Here is a 25,842-nt window from a genome sequence, read left to right as displayed (position 1 = left end):
TTGCAGGATTGAAGTTGACTGTTGGAGGTTGATTTAATACTGGAGGTTTCTGTTTCCGACGCTGCACTCTGAGGACGTACAGACTCCAATATGAGCAACTTTGGGCAGATCCTGAAGGAGATTGGAGAGTTTGGTTTATTTCAGAAGCGTTTAGTTGCTGCATTATGTATCCCCAGCCTTTTCATTGCTTTTGATGTCATTGGTCAAGTGTTCACAGGCATGAACTTCCCTCATCACTGTGACACTGACTGGATCTTGGACCAAGGACCCAACCTGACTGATGAGAGACAGAGAAATCTCACCATCCCTGTGAACAAAGATGGAAAGTATGAGAGCTGTGCAATGTTCACACCTGTGGATTGGGATTTGGAAAAGATTGAAGCATTCGGGCTCAACACAACAACAGGATGCATGAATGGATCCGATTATGAGGCACCCAAAGGTGCCTCCAGCATCGTGACAGATGTAAGAGGAACTTGTTTAAATATATGTTTCTTGTACTAATTCATTTATAATCAGATCATGTGTAAAGTAATGCTAATGTGCAAGATAGGCAGACACAATTATAATCATAGCATAATGTAAATATATTAAACTTTATATAACTTTATACCGATGCCATATTAGGACAAACTGGTCGCATGCCCAGCTCTGTAGCTGACAAGATTTAAAGACCTAAAAAAATCTCTGTATCTTGAGAAAGTAGATGATGGAGTCACCACCGATGCAAAGGTCCAAGTCTCCATCTCAGCCTTTTTCTGTTTTCAGTTTGATCTGGTGTGTGACAGGAGCAGTCTCATTGAGGTATCACAGTCCATATACATGGTCGGTCTTCTGGTTGGAGCGTTGGTGTTTGGGCTGATGGCTGACAGGTACCATTCAAACCTGACTGAGATTCCAACTGTGTCATCACTATCTTTGGAAACCTTGTAAATGAGATATAATGATATTAATCTGCAATGTATACATTCTCCCCCTTCTAACATGCAACAGATGCAAAAATGAAAAAAAAATAAAAATAACAATGAAGCTGTCAAAAGAGTTTGTGGTGATAAGAGCTGACAGCGGTGTCGGGGTGCTGTGACATAATCACGTGATCTCCACAGAGAAGTTAATATGTCACTTCCTGCTTCTGTCTGCTGCTCCCAGCTGCGGAGGACTAGTTGCTGTGGTGAACTTGTCTGTGCAGAAAACCTCCTGCTGTGTTGTGCATGTGTGAAAGGCAAATTCTGGATAAAGTCTATAACCAGTTCTCAGGAGGTCATGTCTGAAATTAGCTTATGAGAACACAAATGTCGGAGTCAGTTGCTCCGGATGTTTTTCTGGGACATTTCCCGCCAGCCCCCTTGTAAAATGTCAGCGAGAGCTCATATGAGAATACATCAGGGAAATGTCCAGAAAGGGAAAGTCAAAATGTTGACTCAATTTTTTGGAATTCTTAAATTGTAGTAATTGTCTGGAAACAGTTTCAGTGGCACATATCAGTGATTAATAAAAACATTTTTCATTTATTTCCTTACAGGTGATGCTATGACTGAAACATAGTTTTTATTATTATTTTTCCGTTGCTGCAAATTTGCATAAAATGTCCGGATCCAATTTTCTAGACATTTTCCGGAGTTCATGTCTGAAAGGTGTATCACGGCTCTTTTTTTAGATTTGGTCGACGCTTCGTGGGCCTCCTCTCAATTCTTCAGCTACTGTTGTGTGGTGTCGCTGTTGCTTTCTCACCCAACATCTACGTCTACATCGTTCTCAAATTCTTAGGGGGCATATCACTTTCTGGTATCATGACTTTGTTTGTCATAGGTAGGTAATCCTGAACAAAAGAATTGTACATTTTAATTTCTGGTACTGCCAGTGTGGGGTGGCAAAGTCAAACATTTAAAAATTCTACACATAGTGGCTTTAATTCACTGATAGATCTGATGAAATGTTAAATTGTGACTTGAGTGTGTGTAAAAACATTTGTGTGATTAGTAAACTTTAACTTGCACACACACTTGCAATTAATATAGGAAATCAAAACTTATACTTATCTGTCCTTCCTGAAGGTGGAGAATGGAGTGATTCTTCCAAGTTTGCTCTCTGTACCATCATCTGCCACACTGCTTTCCCTCTTGGACTGATGATGATGTCTGGCATTGCCTATTTGATCCGTAACTGGAGGATCCTGCAGCTGGTGCTCTTCTGTCCTCTTGTCCTTGTTCTGGGAATGTTTTACTGGTCAGCAGCCTCACGTGCCACATTCAGTACTTGCTTTTAAAAAAAAAAAGTATTTATTTTAGTTTGTGATTGTGGATCTATGTCAACTAGGATTCTTCCAGAGTCAGCTCGCTGGCTCCTCACCCAGGGCAAGAAGGAGGAGGCCATAAAGGAAATCTGCAGGGCAGCTAAGGTGAATGAGAGGAAGGTCCCAGAAGACCTAATAGAGAAGGTGAGCAACCTCAAGTACAATGAAGCACAATAAACTGAAGTGAATGGAGACTAACTAAAATATTTACCTTGATTATTTAGCTGGAGGCTGCAGGAACATCCAAGAGAGGAAACATGTTGGACATCTTCAAGATGTCGTATCTGAGAAAACGTACTCTTGTGATGAGCTTCCTCTGGTGAGAATTTAGTTGAAACACAACCTGCTCATTGGCCTAGTTTGAGCTTTAACGTTGGGAGTTCATAAAAAGCAATAAGACATAATATATACAACAGAGGCTTCATTTACAGACATTTCTGCTTAGGTGCTTACAACAATGATGCAGTTGCTGCATTCTCAGCAGGGCAGCTTAACTCAAATGGGCATGTTCTACTCTGGCCCAACTCTGGTCAAAAAGTCTTCTTTTAAGGCAGTGGTGATGAGCTGAAGAGGCATGTAACTTATCCTCTGCTTGTATGTCAAAGAATGCGAGAGTGACCATGCAGGCAGAATTGGACCAGAATCAACGTTTTATAACCACAGTCATACAATAGTCATAGTCACAATTAGTTTACCCTTAATATTTATTTTTACAGAGCAATATCATTGAGGAGCTCAGACATCTATTGGGAGCTGTTAGTAGAACCATTGCCCCTTCTCATCGAAAAGGGACAGATAAGGTTTTTGGTGGCATCTATTCATAATGCTTCTTGAGCACCTTCCGGTGAAGGTTAGGCAGGCATATCCAGTGGGAGAAGACCCAAGAATAGATCCAGAACTTGCTGGAGGTATTGAATATTCCATCTAGTCTGGGAATGCCTCAGAATCCTCAGGAATAGCTGGGAAGAGGAACGTCTGGAATAGTATATTTGGCCTGCTACCTCCATGATCCTAGCCCGCAAAAGTGGAGGACAAGGTATGGATGGATTATAGAGCAATGCATTGCAATTAATCAATAGTTCTGTTATTACAAAAAATACAGATACTGTCACCACATGCATTTCTTGCTATGGCCACTAGGGGTTTCAGTGAGCCCCCTGTAACAACCCAAGCTGCACCTGTGAACTCGCTAATTCTTAGAAACCAAAACCTTTGTGGTGGCACTGAAGACAAGTCTCTCCCTTGACAGGTTTGCAACAAGTCTGATGTACTATGGACTGAGCCTGAATGTCGGCAACTTCGGTCTGGATATCTACCTCACGCAGTTCATCTTTGGTGTAGTAGAAATTCCTGCACGTCTGGGCTCTTTACCACTCATCCAGCATTTTGGGAGGAGGATATGTCAAGCTGGGGTGCTGATCTTTGGAGGTTCTGCTTGTCTTGGGATACTTGTGATTCCAAAAGGTAATGTGTTGCATATAACAGTCTGGAACATATACTGATTGGATTTTTTTAAACCTTAAACATGTTCTACACACAAGTGTAGTTTAAATGTATGTTTTTCCTCTAGATCTTCCTCAAGTCTTAACAGCCGTAGCTGTTGTTGGAAAATTTGCAGCAACTGCCTCTTATTCCATAATTTATGTTTACACGGCAGAACTATACCCTACTGTTCTGAGGTATTGTCCCAAATGTAAAATTTTAAATCTGTTATTATTTCATATTGCCTATATTACTTGAGATAGCTGATGAGCCCATGATCTTTATTGGTAGGCAGAACGGTGTAGGACTAAACGCGACGTGTGGTCGTGTGGCGGGCATCCTCGCTCCACTGGTCAGACTCTTGGATGTCTACCATTACACCATCCCCATGCTACTATACGGCACCATCCCCATTGCTGCTGGAGGTTTGTGTTTCCTACTGCCTGAAACGTGCAATGTTGAACTGCAGGACCACACTGAACAAAGGTGAGTTGATGAACCCTTTATCAACAGATTCTGTAAAGAGACTAAAGTAATTGCGTGTAACAATGCTCTTGTTTTTAATTTCAGGGAACCTGAAAATGGAACTGCTGTGATTTTATCCAATTTAGGAAAGAGCACAAAAATGTAATTCATATGAGCAAACCGTTTTCACAGTCTATGATATCAGGAAGAGTAACGTGTTCCACTTAACTTATATTGTGGTAACATACAGTTGAATAAAATACATAAATATGACTGAATCATGTTGAATTGTTATTTTCTGTCATAATTAACTTCAACATTTTATTTTTTCATATTTAAAATTTCTTGAAACTCATTTTAACTTATTTTGCTTATGGAAGCCTGTAGAGTATTCAGACTCATGTGCAGAGAACACACACGAGAGATCAAAGTTTGAGATAAAAAGTCTAATATTTACTCATTGCCCAGTTAATTGAACATGAAAATTCAATCCAGGAATGGCCATGAAAAACTGATAAGAGGCAGGGAAGCTCAGTCCAAAATAGGGCGCGGGGAACTGGAATCTCATCACGAATAGAAAACCAAGAAACCTGGCAGCCAGTTTCTGTGTGATTCCTCATGAGAGGAAGGTCCTTGGTGGACAGTCAAACCTTCTGCCATGCCTGGTACCTGGAGTGTCATGGTGGTCAGCAAATGAAGCTTCGCATTAGTTCATGCAGGACATGGAGTCATGTGCTCAACTGTCAGCTACCGACACGGGTGCTAGTCAGCCACCCAACAATCACACTTCATTCTCTCACCAAAGCGGTCCCTTTAAATATGACCTCATCCTCCATGATCCCTGCTCAGCTACACTGCCACCCACGCCTGCTGCTGGCAACTTGCCTCCACCACTCCAGCCTCCACCTTTTTAGCACATAGTCGAAACACGGTCATGGTAAACAATATTCATCCTAAAGAAAGGCACATTACCTGCTACACCCAACAGGGGTTTCATCATAACTGTATTCCCATTTGCAACAAATGGGTAAATCAGGACATAGTGTTCCTGACTGAAATCTCTTTCAGTGGATGGAAGTCCCCAGCAGGGCAGCCCATGCTCACCAGGCCCCTTCCAGGGACAGGGGAGGACTATAGTTTGAGCTTAGGGAATAGAAGTCCAGTCTGGACTAATGTAAAAAATATGGCAGCCTCCGTAGAGAGGGTCCCCTCGATGTAAATATAAAGTATTTGAATATAAAGGCCTTTTCTAGTGTAAAGAAAACTACAATTCAGACAATTTAGATGAAACAAACTAGTGAAACATCATGAGAATTATTCTACATTAAATTTCTGCCAATAATTTACAAAAAAATGTAAATATAATGTTTTTAGATATAAAGAGCCTGTTCTATGGTGGAGAAAACAACAATTCATACAATTTAGATGAAACACACTAGTAAAAACATCACTAGGATTATTTTATATTTAATTTCTGCCAGACATTCCTTTCATCAAATCTTACACACTGAACCTTTAATTCTTACCTGTTACTAAATCCACACGATGTTCAGCATTATGACACACATTATGTAATACGAGAATCACACTTATCTGTTGGCAGAAGGTCATGTGATCATGCAACACACTGTCCTTTTCCCCTCACAATATTTTAAGCTTTTCTACCCTGCTCATACATTTAGTGGATCAAATACGTCAAACGTCAATCAAGGGACAAATGTTCTGGTCTCACTGTAACCACTGGGTCCAAGTCACAAATCGGGACAGCTGAAAAACAGCTGGATTTATGCCTAAAGGATCCTAACATGACACATTAACCTGGCAGATCATAAAAACACTGTGATTGTCAGTTAAACATTAACTAGCAGGTTGAGACTCGAGTTGACTGTTGGAGGTTAATTTAATACTGGACATTTTAGTTTCTGACGCTGCACTCTGAGGACAGATAGACTCCAATATGAGCAACTTTGGGCAGATCCTGAAGGAGATTGGAGAGTTTGGTTTATTTCAGAAACGTTTAGTCGCTGCATTATGTATCCCCAGCATTTTTGTAGCTTTTGATGTCATTGGTCAAGTGTTCACAGGCATGAACTTCCCTCATCACTGTGACACTGACTGGATCTTGGACCAAGGACCCAACCTGACTGATGAGAGACAGAGAAATCTCACCATCCCTGTGAACAAAGATGGAAAGTATGAGAGCTGTGCAATGTTCACACCTGTGGATTGGGATTTGGAAAAGATTGAAGCATTCGGGCTCAACACAACAACAGGATGCATGAATGGATCCGATTATGAGGCACCCAAAGGTGCCTCCAGCATCGTGACAGATGTAAGAGGAACTTGTTTAAATATATGTTTCTTGTACTAATTCATTTATAATCAGATCATGTGTAAAGTAATGCTAATGTGCAAGATAGGCAGACACAATTATAATTATAGCATAATGTAAAAATAATAAACTGAATTATACCGATGCCATATTAGGACAAACTGGTAGCATGCCCAGCTCTGTAGCTGACAAGATTTAAAAACCTGACAATCTCTGTATCTTGAGAAAGTAGATGATGGAGTCACCACCGATGCAAAGGTCCAGGTCTCCATCTCAACTTTTTTCTGTTTTCAGTTTGATCTGGTGTGTGACAGGAGCAGTCTCATTGAGGTATCACAGTCCATATATATGGCCGGTCTTCTGGTTGGAGCGTTGGTGTTTGGGCTGATGGCTGACAGGTACCATTCAAAATTGGGAATTACCTGCAATTGAAACCTGACTTAGACTCAAACTGTGTCATTGCTATCTTTGGAAACCTTGTAAATGAGATATAATTCTGCAATGTATTTATTCTACACTGTAAATCTGCACTAAATCCCCTTGCTTATCCAAACATTATTAAATTAGGTAATATGACAAAAAATATTGAAAATGTAGTTCATGATCCTCACACCCTGTGGTATGAAGCCGTTCAGAAGTCTGGCAGTCCTGATACAGTTTGTTTCTGAATCTCCTTCCGGATGGTAGCAGGGACATCGGGCTGTGGGAGGGGTCCATGGTGATGGTGGAGGCTCTGGGGTTGCAGCGCTGCTTTAAGATTTCCAGCAGGGATGGGAGAGTTCATGTTTGAATTTTTTTTTATAACAGCTTTATTATTTATTTATTTGTATGTAGGTTTGGTCGACGCTTCGTGGTCCTCCTCTCACTCCTTCAGCTACTGCTGTGTGGTGTCGCTGCTGCTTTCTCACCCAACATCTATATCTACATCGTTCTCAAATTCTTAGGTGGCATCTCAATTTCTGGCATCGTTACTAATGCATTTGTCATAGGTGGGTACATTGTTAAAAACAGAAACGGAATGTCTTCATACTTCATTGGAGTCACTGACACTGTTTTACTGTTGTACACTAAAATCATGTACAATACATGACTGGTCAAATATTTTTAAAACTCAGCACAGTTTGACTTCATAGATCTGATGAACACCACAACAAAAATTTGAAAAATCAATGTAGGTAGACTGCATGAGTGCTGGTGAGCAAATAGCAGAAATTACTGTGGCGACTGTCTTGATGCACGGAACACATGATGATGTCATATGTATAGAATTGTTTTAATCTATGTAAATTGCAAATTGCAGTACAATGAGAATAAGCCTCTGTGACTGTTGTTTATCTATTCACCTGATCACATTTTACTGAAAGTATGAGCAGTGTTTGAAGTTATATTGCAAAAAATTATTTGTTAAGTAAATGATAACTTGCACACACACACACACACACACACACTTGCAAAACAAGTATAAAATAGGGGATCATGAATAATAGCTTTTCTATCTTATCTGTCCTTCTACTCTGAAGGTGGAGAATGGAGTGATTCTTCCAAGTTTGCTCTCTGTACCATCATCTGCCACTCTACATTTCCTCTTGGACTGATGATGATGTCTGGCATTGCCTATTTGATCCGAAACTGGAGGATCCTGCAGCTGGTGCTCTTCTGTCCTCTTGTCCTTGTTCTGGGAATGTTTTACTGGTCAGCAGCCTCACGTGCCACATTCAATATTTTAGTTCATATTTTAGTTTGTGATCATGGATCTATATGTCAACTAGGATTCTTCCAGAGTCAGCTCGCTGGCTCCTCACCCAGGGCAAGAAGAAAGAGGCCATAAAGGAAATCTGCAGGGCAGCTACGGTGAATGGGAGGAAGGTCCCAGAAGACCTAATAAAGAGGGTGAGCAACCTCAAGTACAATTAACCAATGAACTGAAGTGAATGGAGACTAACTAAAATATTTACCTTGATTCTTCAGCTGGAGGCTGCAGGAACATCCAAAAGAGGAAACATGTTGGACATCTTCAAGATGTCGTATCTGAGAAAACGTGCTCTTGTGATGAGCTTCCTCTGGTGAGAATTTATTTCAACCACAACCTGCTCATTGGCCTAGTTTGAACTTTAAGGCTTCACTTTAAGACATTTCTGACAACAAGCATGTCAATTGTGAGAGAGGTTGTGCTAATGGAAGACGTGCACAAATATGGACAATATTAAAGCGGAGTAGGGAACAACGACTGTTTCTACATAAATATCTTATGTTGAGCACAAATTAGCCTTGAGGGAAGCAGTGGCTGTCACAATACAGGGGCTCGATTTACAGTATTTTAAATAAATTGAAGACCATGGAACCTTGTCATAATGCTTCTTGGGCACCTTCTGTCTGAGGTCTAATGGAAATGCCCAAATGGGAGAAGACCCTGGGGTAGACCCAGAACTTGCTGGAGGGATTACATATTTCACCTAGTCTGGGAATGCCTCAGAATCCTCTGGAATAACTGGAATGTGTGTCACCACATGCATTTTATGCTATGGACATTAGGGCCCCCCCCACTGAAGACATGTCTCTCCATTGGCAGGTTTGCAACAAGTCTGATGTACTACGGACTGAGCCTGAATGTCGGCAACTTCGGTCTGGATATCTACCTCACTCAGTTCATCTTTGGTGTAGTAGAAATTCCTGCACGTCTGGGCTCTTTACCACTCATCCAGCATTTTGGGAGGAGGATATGTCAAGCTGGGGTGCTGATCTTTGGAGGTTCTGCTTGTCTTGGGATACTTGTGATTCCAAAAGGTAATGTGTTGCATATAACAGTCTGGAACATATACTGATGAGATTTTTTGAAACTAAAACATGTTTTATGTGTAATTTATGTGTGTGAAATGTGTTTCTCCTTTAGATCTTCCTCAAGTCGTAACAGCCGTAGCTGTTCTTGGAAAATTTGCAGCAACTGCCTCTTTCTCCATAGTCTATGTTTACACAGCAGAACTATACCCTACTGTTGTGAGGTATTGTCACAAATGATCAATTTAAAATTTGTTATGAAGTCATATTGGCAAACAATCCCTCTTTTTCTTATATTACTTGAGATAACCGATGAGCTCATTATCTTTACTGGTAGGCAGAACGGTGTAGGTCTAAACGCCATGTGTGCTCGTGTGGCGGGCATCCTCGCTCCACTGGTCAGACTCTTGGATGTCTACCATTACACCATCCCCATGCTACTATACGGCACCATCCCCATTGCTGCTGGAGGTTTGTGTTTCCTACTGCCTGAAACGTGCAATGTTGAACTGCAGGACCACACTGAACAAAGGTGAGTTGATGAACCCTTTATCAACAGATTCTGTAAAGAAGACTAAAGTAATTGTGTGTAACAATGCTCTTGTTCACAGGGAACCTGAAAATGGAACTGCTGTGATTTTATCCAATTTAGGAAAGAGCACAAAAATGTAATTCACATGAGCAAACCGTTTTCACAGTCTATGATAACAGGAGGTATCGTGTTCCACTTAACTTATATTGTGGTAATAGTAATTTGTCAGTATACAGTTGAATAAAATACATAACTTCAAAACCTTGACTGAATCATGTTCAATTGTTATAATGTTTTATGTTTAACTTCCAAATTGTATTTTTTGTATTTATAATCTCTCTTCAAATTCAGTTTTCCTTTTTTCCTTTTGTGACACTGTTCATTCAGACTCATGTGCAGAGAACACACAGGAGACCATTGGCCATTTTCGCTGAGCACAAAGACAATGTTAATAACGGTATAAAAGTGAAAATCTGTGTGTTGTAATGGAAATTTTACATTTGTGAATGTGTAATTGCATGAGCAGACATGTATGTGGATGACTGACCAAATGGTTCACCAAATTGTTTATCTGAAAGGGCAACCTTAAGGTTTACGATGGTGGCTTAAGAGACTTGAGTTGTATGGCCTCGAGAAACCAAAACTTTATGGTGTCTCATGGTATCTCTGATTGGGATCTCACACCTGGGGTCTCACAGGGGGGTCATCCACAGAACATGTAAACAAATGGACAGGATGTCTCCTCCACTGAGTGAAACTACAGGAGGGTAATAAATACCTTTGAATGCTTAGTGGGAGGGGGCTGAGAGTTATAAGAACACAGATTCTCCTGTGTTCTTTGCTCATTTGTGCATGTCATTCAGGTGACGTGTACTGATGAGTCCATCTGCAGATGCTGAATTAAACTTTCAGAAAGAAGTGTTTGACTTTGTGCTTGTTTCACAGAAGTTGCCACCACAGTGTGAACACTGTGCCAATTTACCAGAACAGTTGGACTTCAGCCTGAAATATCCTAACCTGTGAATTATGAGTTGGCAGCCTTGGCACCTGATGATAAAACACTATGATTATTAAACATTAACTTGCGGTATGAGACTGGAATTGACTGTTGGAAGTACATTCGGTACTGGATATTTCTCTTTCTGACGCTGCACTCTGAGGACAGACAGACTCCAATATGAGTACCTTTGGGCAGATCCTGATGGAGATTGGAGAGTTTGGTTTATTTCAGAAGCGTTTAATTGCTGCATTATGTATCCCCAGCATTTTTGTTGCATTTGATGTGATTAGTCAAGTGTTCACAGGCATGAACTTCCCTAATCACTGTAACACTGACTGGATCTTGGACCAAGGACCCAACCTGACTGATGAGAGACAGAGAAATCTCACCATCCCTGTGAACAAAGATGGAAAGTATGAGAGCTGTGCAATGTTCACACCTGTGGATTGGGATTTGGAAAAAATTGAAGCATTCGGGCTCAACACAACAACAGGATGCATGAATGGATCCGATTATGAGGCACCCAAAGGTGCCTCCAGCATCGTGACAGAGGTACGAGACACTTCCTCTCTACTGAGGACAAATATTTCATTTTATACCATGTAATTTAAAAAATAATTAGTGTTTGGAGGAATATCAATGTAGCAGATAATTCATTTTATTCATTAAATAAGCTAATGTATGTTATGTGGCGGCTGTTCTGTGTTATCTTTCAATTTTAGTCATTTCTGAGCCACTGCACTGTTTTAATAGCATAGAACAGTGCAGTGGAACAGTAGACCTTGTTGTACATGTTGCTGTTGAGCAATATGTTGGATGTCTGGCAAATCACACTCAGATTCTTTTTTTCAAATTTCTAAATAAGAGCTAAAACATGGAAAACTACGACAGTCATAGGGTAATGAATTGATAATGATTTATACCCACTCAATAGGTGCACAAGGAAAGGTCCAGGTCTCCACCTGGACTTTTCACAATTTAGTTTTTCTTTCCTGTTTTCAGTTTGACCTGGTGTGTGACAGGAGCAGTCACATTGAGGTGTCACAATCCATCTACATGGCCGGTCCTGCGGTTGGATCATTGGTGTTGGTGCCGATGGCTGACAGGTATGGACCACTGATCTAAAGATCTCTCAGCCCTGTCTTTGGAAACTTTCTTCTAGGATATTTTTTCTCTCTTGTCATTATCATTTATCTGCTCCTTTAATATAAGTCTTGTGATATGACACCAAGAATGAAATTTAAAGCTGCAAGCAGCATGGAAGTTTTATTGCATGAAAATAAGAGGAGCAATAGGGTCCTGCACCATTTTAAATACTTGCGCTGTAAAATTAGGTATCTTTTTAAAACAAGGCTGCAAAGAGATTTATTAAACTTTACATACAATAAAGTTAAGTTGGCAAATTAAACTATAAAATCATTCAGACATAAATTGTATAACAGTTCCTTTCTTGTTGTAGGTTTGGTCGACGCTTCATTTTCCTCATCTCGCTACTTCAGCTACTTTTGTGTGGCGTCGCTGTTGCTTTCTCACCCAACATCTATGTCTATAACGTTCTCAAATTCTTATGTGGCGTGTCAGATACTGGCATCATGTCTAATGGATTTGTTATAGGTGGGTACAATGTTAACAACTGCAACTACTACCACTATTATGCACTTAATGTATAGAATTGTTTCATCGTTTTCACAACATTGCAATATTTTGTACCACTGATAGATCTGATGAACACCAATTCAGATCTCAAAAAATCTGATCAATCAATCTTTTCTGTGGGATCTGTTTTGTTGCTCTGAAGGTGGAGAATGGAGTGATTCCTCCAAGTTTGCTCTCTGCACCTTTATTTGCCTCTCTGCTTTCCCTCTTGGACTGATGATGATATCTGGCATTGCCTATTTGATCCGTGATTGGAGGATCCTGCAGCTGGTGCTCTTCTGTCCTCTTGTCCTCGCTCTGGGAATCTTTTACTGGTCAGTAGACTCACGTGCCACATTCAATAAAACAATAAAAGTATATATTTTAGTATAGTATGGATCTATATGTCAACTAGGATTCTTCCAGAGTCAGCTCGCTGGCTCCTCACCCAGGGCAAGAAGAAAGAGGCCATAAAGGAAATCTGCAGGGCAGCTAAGGTGAATGGGAGGAAGGTCCCAGAAGACCTAATGGAGAAGGTGAGCAGCCTCAAGTACAATGAAGCACAATAAACTGAAGCCAATATACTTAAACGGAAAATATAACCAAATTATTTAGCTGGAGGCTGCAGAAACATCCAAAAGAGGAAACATGTTGGACATCTTCAGGATTTCGTATCTGAGAAAACGTGCTCTTGTAATGGGCGTCATCTGGTGAGATTACAATGTATGTATGATGTATGTGTGTAATTCTTCTAAACCAATACCTTTGTGGTGGCCCAAAAGACATGTCCCCCCACTTGATAGGTTTGGAACAAGTCTAATGTACTATGGACTGACCCTGAATGTGGGCAACTTTGGTCTGGATATCTACCTCACGCAGTTCATCTTTGGTGCGGTAGAAATTCCTGCATATCTGGTCAGTTTACCCATCATCCAGCACTTTGGGAGGAGGAAGAGTCTGGCTGCGTTTCTGTTCTTTGGGGGACTTTCTTGTCTTGGGATACTTGTGATTCCAAAAGGTAAGACACAAGATCCTGACCTGATTTTGTAACTCATACATGTTATGATTCAGACAACACAAACATTCGGTTTATATGCGTGTGAAACTTGTTTTTCATTTAGATCTCCCTGAAGTCGTAACGGTCAGCTGTTCTAGGAAAATTTGCTGCAACTGCCTCTTTTTCTGTAGTCCATGTATATACAGCAGAACTATACCCCACTGTTGTGAGGTAGGTAATGTCCCAGACAAACAATGTAAAATGTGTCTTTTACATCATATTAGCAGACAATGACTCTTTCGTTGCCTCAATTTCTTGAGATAGCTGATGAGCCCATTATCTTTACTTGTAGGCAGAATGGCTTTGGTCTGAACTCCATGTGTGCACGTGTGGGGGGCACCCTCGCTCCACTGGTCAGACTCCTGGACGTCTACCATTATACCCTCCCTATGCTAATATACGGTACCATCCCCATTGCTGCTGGAGGTTTCTGTTTACTACTGCCTGAAACCTGCAATGTTGAACTGCAGGACCAAATTCAACAAAGGTGAGTTGATGAAGAGTGATTTTTTTCTCCAAAGCAAACAAAGCAATTGTGTGTAATTATGTTCTCAATTTTAATTTCAGGGAACCTGAGGATGAAACTATTGAGATCTGATCCCATTGAGGAAAGAGTACAAAAATGTAATTTATGTGAGTCTTTCATATCAGGAGAAGTTGTGTACTTTGTACTGTTTTGCAGTTAAATAAAATACAAAACTGTAACTGAATCATGTTTAAATGTTATTGTATTTCATGTTTAACTTCATTTCTTAAAATTTTTAATCAGTTTTTCCATTTTAATTACTGCACTGTATATGTCAATTTTTCAATGCACAGTGTATTTGCTCTTAAATGGTTGAATAATGAAAAGTGTGTGCAGATTTTTTCATAGATTAGCACAGATTGTGTAAATTTGTCAGTATATATAATGCAGAAATATACCCTAAACATCTCAGCAGGGCTTTACAGATTCACAGATTGCATCCTGTAAAATACAGCATATTTTATGTCCTTTCACAATAATTATTTAAGGAAAAGGAAAAACATTTATTATAAAATACAACATCCTACATATTGTTTCATAGTATTTGCTGTGGTGTAGACTGTACTTTGTAGTTGCACTGTAATAAGTCATTTGTTTGTTATGTCCCTGACTTTTCTTGCAAAAAAAGGGTGAGTATTTACACACACACTAGAATTTGTCAAATTATCACATTTACAATATCATCTTACACTGAGGTAAATTTTCTCTGATTCAGGATCTGCTCAATGTTTCTGTCAGACTGGAAGATCAGCAAATGAACAACCTCAACACAGTTAACAGTATAAAATCATTTTAGATTTAAAGCCTTCTTTGTTACAGATTATATAGAATGTTTTGCTGTATTTTGTTTTAATAATTGAAAAGCAATTCATTTAAAAACAGTGCAGGTGTCAGCATCTGTCTTACACTGCACAGTTTCTTACAATTATTAAAGCATTTTTTGTAAATGAATTGTAGGTTATGTGTCAACACACAGTTAATCATCACCATAACAGAGAGTATCACATGGTGCCTCAAACACATCCCCGATAAGATTTTTCATGTTGTCACAGTCACCGTATCATCAGCTGTGGAAAGACACAGAACAGAGTTTTAATGGAGAAAAGCAAATTATAATGATTGATCACGAATATGATGATATTGATGATAATAATGATAACAATAAATGTGTCTTGCTTTGTTGGGTGGTACTCACATTTACACTATATGTTTATGCTTTGGATTCATCATGCACCACATCAGCAGTATTCCTCAGAAGCCACTGGTTCTTGTGTTGAACATGTCCAAAGCCCTCGTCATAATTCCCTTTTCTTCTGAACAGTTGTTGGTAGTGAAATATGCAGTAGAAGTCCCCATGCAAAGGTGTGTAATTGTACATGCTACGAATGAAAACAATATGCAAGTCACAGTGCAAATGAATGACCTTGGTTGGAGGTACAAAGTACCACAGAGTATTATGGCTACTAAAACAGGAGACATATCTTAGAGAATGAAGTTGTAATATTATGACAATAAGGTCATAGTATTATATACAGTCTATGGGTGGAACAAAGCACAAGGTCTCTATGCTGCTAATCTTCATTTCTATTTCATTGTTGACTTCTTTTTTTTCCATAAAATTTAGACTTTATACATAACAACTTTATTCTCCAAATACCCCAAAATATTTTCTTCAATATAGCCTGAACACGTATTTGTACGATAGGGTATTGTCCTAGTATCTAGATCGCATCTTACTGATGTTTACAGTTTTGTAGATTGATAATGTAGATTTAGAGACAAATATTGAGAATCAATAATCAGGGGATCTTCCTGTATAAAATTGTAATGTCTCACCTTAACTTTTTCTTGCACTGTTTACAAACGAAGCAGGTTTTGTGAAAAATGCATTTGTCTGCATTTATTTTTTCCATCGGGTAAACCGGCTTCAGACAGGCAGAGCACATCTCTTGACAAGTTGGTTGAAACTGTGATTAAATAATAAATAATAATAACTGTAATTAATATCAACAAACCCAAAGACCTAAATTAAAATCCAAAATGTGTGTTTAATTTTAAATATGTCAAAATGAGTAATAAGAATAATAAAACAACATTTAATAAAAGCATGTGAACACAATGGCAACCTTATAAATATACAAACTATTAAATCATAACCAACAATTAATATCTTAGCTAATCAAATTATATACATGACAAGTTTGTCATAAAGAATCTGACCTGCATCCTGTCTCTAAATGATCTAAAGCTTGGGATTGATTGGCAGCCGAACTTCTGGATGTGTTGTGACCTGACATGTCGTCGGACTGACCACTGCCGGACCTGTGAATGATGTCATAGTTTCTGGCTGCGTAGTGACCACAGTGGAAGTTTTGGATGAGTAAATCCGGTTTCCAAAGTTATCCGTCTGCTCGTAGTTCTCTGTGACAGTTTTGGTTCCTATAATACTTTTCCCCTCGTGGTCAGTCTGCACCTCAAGTACACTGAGCTCTCGTTTTGGGTTAAGTGGGCTGTGAGGTGGTGGTTTTTGACCTCCCTTCCTGGGGTCTCTCTTTCTGTTTTGAGCTGGACTGTTGCACGTCAGGGTCTTTGTTGTGCAGAACTTCTCTTCTGACTTTGGGCTCTGCTGACACGTCGGGCAGATTGTGGTCTCGGGTGGAACCACATCTGTTTTATTAGTTTTTCTAGTAGCTGACTGTATGGAGATGAAGGCAGGTGAAGATGGCGGACTTGCTCGTTGTTTTGCAGATACTACTGCACTGCTTGCACCTTGCCCAATTGTGCTTCCCTTTGTGGTAGCGCTTTCCTGTGCCGGCGGTAATTTTGTTCTGCTTGACCCGATGCTAATTTTGCTAATACTTCCAGTGGATGGGGATCCTGGCAATGTCCCCATGGATTCTTTGAACAGACATGATAAATCAGCAATATCTGAGTCTGATTTCAACGTAGAAACAGAATAAAGAGCCTTCTTTATGGCTTCCTCTATGTCCAAAAGTCTGGCTAAGGTCTGCTCTTTTAGATTCATGATTTCCTCGCTGGCTTTCTCAAGATCTCCAAAAATATGAGCCATTGAGGGTTTGCTTTGAGGGTGGTCCTTCAATGGTGACTTCTCAGCTTTGTGTTCCACCTTGACCTTTTTGTGTTTCTTTTTGTCAGAACTGACAACCCAGTCTGGGACATCCTCAAACACTCCCCTCAGAGATCTCACATCAACTTCACTCGTGTCCTGTTCGATATCTTCCACTCGACTGAGAATGCTCCGCAGCTCCTCCTGCTTTCGTAAATTGTCAAAAATGTCCATGGCCGCTGCTATGTTCCCTCTCACGATCTCATCCATGTGAACCGACAACCGCTGTCGGCGCTCGTCTTCTGTCTCGGTTCGTCCTCTCTTATCCCTCATCTCAACTTTATTTTGTTGTTTCTTTTCTTTCCCGTGCTTTTCAGCAGTTTGTAAACTGGTGCTTGTGCCAGTGTCAGATGGATTGGTTATAGTTTGTTGTGGTTTTGGATCCATATGCACAAGATCTGCAAGATTTGGATCGTTGTTGTCACTCTGGGCAATTTTTACTCTTTTGAGCTTTACAGGGGCATTCCTCACTAAACCTGACTTTTTACCTCCAAATTTCTGGCATGCTTCATTAAAATTTACAGGACCTTGATCACTTTCATTCATATTCTCTTTAACAGGGTTTTGTTCCTGGAGGGGGTTTATTTCTAGTGTGGAATTCATCTCTTCTGGTTTGTCAGAAGTATTTTTATTGGTGCTCTCAAATGAGCCTTGGAACTGGCTCGTTTTCTGAGACATCTGAATAGTTTCACCTTTATAATTTCCTGAATATGACCCTGTGTCTGCACCACTATTCATTTTGGACTGGTGTTTCGTATGTCCATCGTGACATGAAGCTGATGTCTTCGGTGGTTGAACTACAGTGTCTTCTTTGGATTGCTCCTTTATTTCAGGTCTTGTAGCATTTGTTTTTGTTGCCTCCAGATTTTTAGGATTACTTGATCGATCATCTATTTGTTTAACTTTCAGATGCTCTGGTTTTGGTGGGATGGCTGGTTTCCCACCAACAAGTCTTTTGCTCTTCTCTGAGACAGCAGTTGTTGCTGGTCTATTTTGTTTTTGCAGCTTTGCGTTCACCACAGTCACCTGTTCCTCGGAGTCCTCTTGTCTCAAGTGAACATAAATTGAGCTGGATTCAGTCAAAGGGCAAGGGTCCTCAGTGATGGGCTTCTGAACAGATGCCTTGTCTATATTTTGGGATTTGGCTTTGTGAGGTCTAGAGGAGTCTTGATATATCATAGCTGCTTTGAAATCTCCTCTTGTGACATTAATGTTGGATCTCTCCAAGGAAGCCAAAGCTTGTTGAAGTTTTCCATGAAAAACGACTTCATCTTCCTCCTGTTGTTCATGTTGTGTGTCTGAACAATCAGCAATGGTTTCAAAGTGTTTCTGGACCACATTGGTGCACTTCTGACCCTGTTTGCTGCAGGTTTCAGTCATTTGCACTTCTTCAGAATTGGTGCCTTTATTGCACGTCTCTGTATTTTTGTCTGAAGTGAAGTTGGAGGCTGATGTAACTTCTTCCAACCTTGGTTCTGAGTCCACTTTTTGGTCCTTATTTTCTTGACATAATTCTTTGACGTCACCTGCCATAACTGAGACGATAGGTTGCCCGGACGACTCTTGAACAACACATTTCCGTTTGTTTTGTGATGAGTGATACAAATATTTGGCTTCCATCGTGGCCTGCTGAAGGCTATGGATTGCAGTTTGCAGGTTCGAGATTTCGTCACTTTCGTCTACCACCTTCACTATCTGAGCTTGGTGGACCCTGTCATCATCCTGTGTCACAAGATGTTGATAAGTCCCCTGAGGTGCAGCTGGGAATTTACAAACTTCTTCTTGTGCTTGGCCACCAGAGTCCAGAACATTATCTTCTCTGTGCATAACGGGCATAAGTACCCCAATGTTGGATTCTTTACAGGATTGGCTCTTCCCAAGTGGCACATTTTGACCTGTAAATGTATGAGAAATGGTGGTGGATGGAGCAAGATTTTCATGGATATTTTGCTTTGCTTGGCTTTGCCGATCTCCTGAGAACATGCTTTTCAGTCTCTTCACATCCACTGGGACCCAATCTAAAGAACTCTCTTCTGGATGATCACCTCCCTGTTCATAATGAAGCTGTGCATTTTGTTCTGCCGCAGTCTGGTTCGGATCGAGTTCTTGTTCCTGCTCTATTGGCTCAACCTGAAGAGTTTTCAAATACTCCAGATCTCCCTTTTCAATGCAACTCTTGAACAGTTTCACGTTCCCTTTTACCGTGACCTCAGGCCTGATTGATCCGGTGCAGGTTTGGTCTTGAGAAGTTTCTAAAAGTGAGCTTATAGTCGATTCAATTATGCCTTTTCTTAGTCCTTGATTTTCTGTTTTACTAATGTAAATCTCCTTCGTTTCGGGTTCATCAAACTCTGCAGCACGTCTTGGTGGAGCTCTGTAACTTTTCACATCTTCCTCATCAACATAATGGTAGAGGGAATAAACAATGATGTCAGCACATTTATTGGCATCCTCCTGCATGATCACTCCTTTCCTCAGAGAGTTGTCCTGATTGAGAATATCCTCAATGAGCTGAACTACATTGGCGGTTTTAAACTCTGTGTCTTGGCTGGTAGTGAACTGATGCTGGTGCACAGGTACATTCACCACTGTGGCCTCCATCCCTCCTTTTCTATCCTCCTTTAGGTAAGTGATGTGAGGCTTTAGGTTTGCTCGTGGTAGCAGCTGGACAATGAAGTTTTGTGCACCACCTTCAGCCAATTCATTATATTTTATCTCAGGCCCACTCTCTGATAGTATGAATTTAGCCTTTTTCGCTATCATTGTCTCATTCACCTCAATGATTGATCCATCTGAATGTAGGGCATTAACGCAATAAAGGGAATTTAGAGTTTCCTTGATGTTCTCCACCATCGTCTCAATTTCGTCCTTGTTCTGATGCCTAATTTTGTCAAATGGCATTGATTCAAACAGATGGGCTCTGTTCTTGACATTAGTTATGAGGGGGTTCCCAGATGCTTCACTGGGACTTGCTGGGATTTGGGATTTTGATGAATGCGCACAAGAATTTTCTCTTTCTATGTTTGTGGAGATAAATGGGTTGTTTTTGAAAAGAGCTGCACCCGTTTTGATAATTTCTTCAAATTCCCCTTGAACTGTAGGACTCGTAGGGTCATTGTCAAAGGCTGCTTCATCAGTATAAACTTCTTTACCACCAGAAAACCTAAGGCCAGTGCTTTGAACACATGGCCCTTGTGTATGTGGCTGATCCATCAAATCAAGGCTTTTGTTTTCACTGTGTACATTCTCTTTGCAAGTCATTTCAAACTTGTGTTTTTGGACTGGCCCTCTCTCTTCCCCAAAAATAGAGGTTTTTCCTCGGAACCTATTATCTGGATTTGGCCAAGATGTTTTCACAGACTGACTCTCAAATAACCTCCTGGAAGCCTGCACATCTATTCTTATCATCTCCTCCTCACACTCTCTGTCAGGATCTGGACTAGAACCCAATGTTTTGTAATCCTGCACAATCCCTTTAACACTTTCATGACATGGCCTCTCTTCATGCTCCTCAAACACAGCTGATGTTTTGCCTACAAAACCGTCACCCACTTTTCCGTCTGCCATGTGCGTCGGGGAGGTGTGAGGAGATACTTTGTTACTCAAGGCACAGTTCTCAAATATCAAGCATCTTGAGAAGACCTCTCCTTCATATCCAGTTTCACCAGCTGCCACCCCAGACTCTGAGGTCAAAACCTCAGCAAGCTCATCATCTACAGCTTCATCCAGCATCTTTAGCTCTGGGTGGGTGTGCTTCAGGAGTCTTTTCAGCTCACTTTTCTGCCGCTGCTGGTGTAACTTTTCTTTGGAAATTTGAACTGGCATTGCTTTTTGGGAGCTTTCATCAGAAATGTCTGCTGGTCCCGACCGATGTCTGGGTAGAGGAAGTGGAGGAGGTTCATCTTTTCTCTGTTTGGGGTCTTCGGCCATCTTAGAAGAACAAAGTAACAGTCTCGTCATGGGGTCATTTTTAATGTAAATGATCTATCCAATGAAAACCATGCCCGAGTGTGCACACATGCAACAAGAGCCATATGTTACCTTCCAAACCATGCCAGTTCATTTGCTGTCCAAAATCCAGGTGTTAGTGGGTTAGCTGAACTCCAAAGCAACAAATGCAACCACATGGATGAATTAAAATAAAAAACACATGGAATAAATGGCATCCATTTTCTGTTTCTTTCCCTCGCTCAAGAACAGCAATAACAGCAACAGGTTTATGTTAAATGCAAATCCAAAGCACACCACCATGCATGTCTGGTGAAATCCTTACCTTGGCTATCTTCCCTCTTTTCCCAGATTCAGGTGACTGATCTTGTGCCTGAATGGAGACAATAATTATTCCAGGTCAAGTTAACCTTAAATGATCAACATTGAAGTTTCCTTCTTCTGTCATGTGTTATATATCACTTAGCTTCTTTATCTTATATTAAAGCATAATTACTCTGAATTAATTTCGAGCAAATCTGATATATGAACCATAGATTGTGTAAAAAGATCTTCCTAAAACTGAAGCCAGTGCGCCTGTTTGAAAGAAAAGACACAAGCACATACTGAGCAGACAGGTGTTTACCAGTTTTGGCTCCTGTGGTGCCACCTTTGACAGATAGAGGGCAGACAACACTTTGACTGACAGTTTCTCCTTGGATTGGAAGAAGGAGCTGTCTCTGAAGTCTGCAACCGACCTCCTCTTTTCATCTGCATCAGCAATAACACAGAAAGAAAACTGCAAGTAGCATCACCACAGGCCAAGAAAACATCCCATCCAAAACAAACGGCTTAAAAACGGGCACTGCACTTCTGGGATTTACAGAGAAGAATAGTTTTCACTTTGTTTACTGGTGAACATAAGTCATGTAAAAGACAGCTGCTGTCTGACAAAATAAAGATTATTTTGGTCTCAACATCCCGTGACTGAGAGAATATAAAAATGTGAATGTGACTAATTGTAAAAGCACACAGCTTTCTACGCTCACGTCCATATTGCCAGAGTATGTGTTGATAGTTATCACTAGGAGTCACTCTCTCTTAGCTGATATTTAACAGCTGCCATGTGGTCCAGTTACAAATGTAGCACTTAGAGACAGTTACCTGACTCCACCGAGAGTTAAAGGACACAGGAGTCACAGCCACAGTTGACAAAAGGCGTAGAAAAGCAAAAGTAAATGTCTTAACTTTGTTTATACAGTCGCACAGAGTTTGTAAAGATACAGAAGCCCACCACCAGCACAACAGAAAACCATGTGTGAACAACACGACCTGTTTCTAATCAGTTGAAACATTAAACATGTAAATTCTTCTCTACTCACAGACTCCACTTCCTCGTGTTCTGCCCTTCTTCTTATCTCCTTTCTTTGTTTTGTTCTTACTGATGTTGCTGCCGTTGGTTCGTCCGGTAACACAGCCTCTGCCGCTCTCTCTCTCTCTCTCTCTCTCTCTCTCTCTCTCTCTCACTCATTCTCTCAGTCTCATTCCTGCCCCAGTGACAGCTGACCCCTTCACCCTCCTGCACTTATTCAGGACCTGTAGCACGCCGGTTATTTCCGTCCCGCTCTGCACTGACCTACTCTGGGCCCACACCAGGCCAAGTCAATCACGGCTTCTTGCAAAGTCACTGTGCTGATGAGATCCATCTCCATTTCCTCGCTTCTTTCATTCACACCGTCCACTCAGCTTTGAGCTGAGTCACAGGTTCTCAGACATGCACAGCTTTCCAGGGAAGGTTTACCAGGGAACTTGGCTGATTTTTATTTTCTTAATTTCTATTTGCTGTTGTGGTGGACCAAAAATCAAAAATATTTGATTAATATTTAATTTTATTGGTTATTTATTCCCTGGTCATTTTCTTGTATGTTCATAATTCCCCATGCAAACGAGGTTGTGTTCTTGTCTGCGGTTGTTTGTTAGCAGGATTACACAAAAACTACTGAATGTTTTAATGTTTGTTATCTATCTTTTAACAGTACTTCTGAAAAAAGATTTCTCCTCATCACGGCCCTGAGGTCACAATGGCAGTTTCAGTTCCCACACAAGCTTGATGTTTTTGATTGAGGAGAGATTACGGTTGAACTCACCAGCTTGAAAGGCTGCAATTTTTTCAAAATCAATCCCCCCGATTGTTTTTCTCCTCTCCGCCCGGCTCTCATTCACAACCTGGAGAAAGAAATATCTCATTGGTACTAAATAGATGATGGACAGATTCTAATCCTGGAAATAATGTGATAGAAGTGGAATGATGTACTGATAGTAAAGTCAATGGCTTCAAGTTAAAAATGCATTTTAATCCTCTACTTTTCTTCTTCTTACACTAGTTGAGAACAAAATAAATTTAAAATATACAGTGACTTGGTGATTTATATCATTGATATTCAGTGGGGGAAATGTCAATACTTTCTCCTCCAATCAAAGCATAAAAAATACTTGTTTTCACTTGTCAAACTTGGCCTAAAATTGCACTTTCAGGCATTTTAATTACCTTTCGAGTCACATGATTCTCCTTTGCATCAGTGCCATTAACTGGTGGATTTCTTGTCTTCTGTTTCTCCGCAGACCTCTTCACCTCCTCAGTCTTTCCATTCATCAGCGGTGTGCTACCTGCTGCCTTGGAAGGTGACGTGAGCTCTGCAGCTCTGAACCTGCTCCTCACTCCGGTCTGTGTTGCAGCCTTTGACTCAAACCGAGCCTTCAGGGCCTCTATGGAGCCGGCTCCGTTCTGAAGGCTCCCCATCGACCTGCTGCGTGTCAGACCGGGTTTGGCTTGGGACTGTTCCCCCTCGTAGTTTCTCTTTGTCAGAGATGCCAGATGAATCTCTTTACTCTCCTCGAGAGATGGTGTTATCTGACAGTGATACACACACACACACACACACCGACACACACACACACACACACGCACACAATATGTTTGCATGCAGCACCACACATTGTTTTTTCCACACAGAATCTGCTTTTGTTTGTCAAAAATGAGTTTACCTCTTTTAACACTTGCTTCAGTTTAACTTCACTGTTATTCACTGGAGGAGCTTGAGTCGATGCACTGACTTCCTTTCTAGTTTGATACCTGGTATACAAATAAACACCAAGTTGAATAATCTGCTACGCCGCATGTGTAACTTTAAAGTACAGATAAAATAACAGTGGAAAGATGATTTTTCTTTCACCGAGAAACGAGCTGGGACACAGATGTTTTCCTGTCCCGCAGTCCCGCCTCTGTCCAGGTGGGTTTGTCACTTGACGAGGAGACGCTCTTCAGCGACTGGGTGCGTCTCAGGCTGCTCTTCCAATCCATGATAAATCAGGACACTGCAGCAGATTATAAATAACTAATGTATATCACCTATAAACACGACCGATAATCAGTGAAATTATCCAGTGTAATTTATTGGATCTGTCTGGATGTCATATTTTGTTATTTCAAAAGAGCAATGACTTATTTTTTTACTTTTTGCATAAACGTTTATGTAAAGCTAAACATATTTATTATATCTTTATCTCATTTATATACAAATCTCAGTAATAAAAGAATAAACAATAGAATCAAAACACTAAATGTGTGACAGAAATGTAAACATGGCCTCCCAATACAAATAAAATGTACCAGCAAAGCAAGAGTTAAATAACTATTACATCTATAGATAATTTATATTTCAGATAAGTGTTAAAAACAGCTTTTTAAATTGAATCGTTACCTTTCAGACGTCAGTCAGTGTCTGCTCTCTGTGACCGTTTGAACCCCTCCTGCTGCGTCACAAGATCCGTGAGCAAAGTCCTTTTTCTTCCTCATTACTACACACTGTGTAAAGTGAGTGGTATAAAATGTCTAAAAGAGCAAACAACAGGATATAAATCCTCCAAACACTGTTTCTGCTGCTCTCGTCTGAAACATTCACACAAACATGTGTCCTCATTTAACTCTATGTCGAGCATCTTTTCTGCTCATGTCGTGTGTTTTGGCTCCGCTGAGTCCCATGAGTATCCAGGAGATGCCTCAGTGTTTGTTTCCAGGTTAAACCTCTAAAGCTCAGATGTAATTACTTGATCTTTGAGCTGCAGCAGACCATGCATTAAGAGAAAATTAGATTAACTTTACTGATCCTGAGGGGAAGTCGGTTCATTACAGCAGCAGAGAGTTGGCCAAAGAACAACAAATAGAACATGTTGAAAATGAAGTTCTGTATATGAGCTACTGAATAACCAACAGGTCAGGTTACAGGTTTAAGCAGATATATGATGCTCACAATGTTGATATTTTATTGGACAGTTTGACTTTTATTTCTTCTGGCAACGTGCTGATTGGCTCGTAGCTGTAACATTAGGGTCACAAACAGAGATAATGAATTTGAGTGTCCATTTCTCAGACTTTGTGAAACCTCACTGTTGGAAATGTTCCTGCACAAATTTGAAGTGTAAAAAAATGATGCCACGGTTGCCACAAGCCCATTTTATGTCTGTCTCATCAAAATAACCTAAAAAATCCAGGGGAATGAAACTGTTCATTTTTAAATGTTTCAGCTCTTAATTTAGGTTTGAATCCAGCAGCAGCAGCCAGCAGGGAGCAAGTGTTGCAGAAGTTTGTCTCCACCCAGGAATTCCAAGACCTTCTGACCCTCAGGGGTCAA

General features: G+C 40.5%; 3 protein-coding genes and 1 pseudogene across 3 annotated transcripts; 3 read left to right on the top strand and 1 right to left on the bottom strand.

The window, feature by feature from the left end:
* Nucleotides 1–4,518, top strand: LOC109648129 (solute carrier family 22 member 13-like). Its single transcript, XM_069512069.1, has 10 exons — nucleotides 1–465; nucleotides 769–872; nucleotides 1,658–1,809; nucleotides 2,055–2,226; nucleotides 2,317–2,437; nucleotides 2,518–2,612; nucleotides 3,543–3,757; nucleotides 3,864–3,972; nucleotides 4,067–4,261; nucleotides 4,346–4,518. The coding sequence occupies exons 1-10, from the start codon at nucleotides 91–93 to the stop codon at nucleotides 4,404–4,406; spliced, it is 1,599 nt and encodes a 532-aa protein (XP_069368170.1). The 5' UTR covers nucleotides 1–90; the 3' UTR covers nucleotides 4,407–4,518.
* Nucleotides 4,519–6,076: 1,558 nt separating this feature from the next.
* Nucleotides 6,077–14,423, top strand: LOC109629553 (solute carrier family 22 member 13-like). Its single transcript, XM_020087298.2, has 19 exons — nucleotides 6,077–6,572; nucleotides 6,867–6,970; nucleotides 7,407–7,561; nucleotides 8,093–8,264; nucleotides 8,342–8,462; nucleotides 8,541–8,635; nucleotides 9,142–9,356; nucleotides 9,463–9,571; nucleotides 9,685–9,879; nucleotides 9,959–11,431; nucleotides 11,882–11,985; nucleotides 12,339–12,493; nucleotides 12,678–12,849; nucleotides 12,930–13,050; nucleotides 13,130–13,224; nucleotides 13,318–13,532; nucleotides 13,636–13,742; nucleotides 13,864–14,058; nucleotides 14,139–14,423. The coding sequence occupies exons 1-10, from the start codon at nucleotides 6,198–6,200 to the stop codon at nucleotides 10,017–10,019; spliced, it is 1,602 nt and encodes a 533-aa protein (XP_019942857.2). The 5' UTR covers nucleotides 6,077–6,197; the 3' UTR covers nucleotides 10,020–11,431; nucleotides 11,882–11,985; nucleotides 12,339–12,493; nucleotides 12,678–12,849; nucleotides 12,930–13,050; nucleotides 13,130–13,224; nucleotides 13,318–13,532; nucleotides 13,636–13,742; nucleotides 13,864–14,058; nucleotides 14,139–14,423.
* LOC109629789 (solute carrier family 22 member 13-like) lies at nucleotides 11,057–14,423 on the top strand (annotated as a pseudogene).
* Nucleotides 14,424–15,933: 1,510 nt separating this feature from the next.
* On the bottom strand, nucleotides 15,934–25,411 carry LOC109629787 (xin actin-binding repeat-containing protein 1-like). Its single transcript, XM_020087697.2, has 9 exons — nucleotides 24,913–25,411; nucleotides 24,385–24,526; nucleotides 24,197–24,284; nucleotides 23,700–24,062; nucleotides 23,299–23,377; nucleotides 21,798–21,922; nucleotides 21,498–21,545; nucleotides 16,318–21,154; nucleotides 15,934–16,064 (listed from the first exon to the last, which is right to left on the bottom strand). The coding sequence occupies exons 2-8, from the start codon at nucleotides 24,510–24,512 to the stop codon at nucleotides 16,340–16,342; spliced, it is 5,646 nt and encodes a 1,881-aa protein (XP_019943256.2). The 5' UTR covers nucleotides 24,513–24,526; nucleotides 24,913–25,411; the 3' UTR covers nucleotides 15,934–16,064; nucleotides 16,318–16,339.
* Between the last annotated feature and the right edge of the window lie 431 nt (nucleotides 25,412–25,842).

The sequence above is a fragment of the Paralichthys olivaceus genome, chromosome 17, assembly GCF_024713975.1.
Source record: "Paralichthys olivaceus isolate ysfri-2021 chromosome 17, ASM2471397v2, whole genome shotgun sequence".
NCBI classification, from domain to species: domain Eukaryota; kingdom Metazoa; phylum Chordata; class Actinopteri; order Pleuronectiformes; family Paralichthyidae; genus Paralichthys; species Paralichthys olivaceus.
This window is presented reverse-complemented; position numbering and strand designations above follow the sequence as displayed.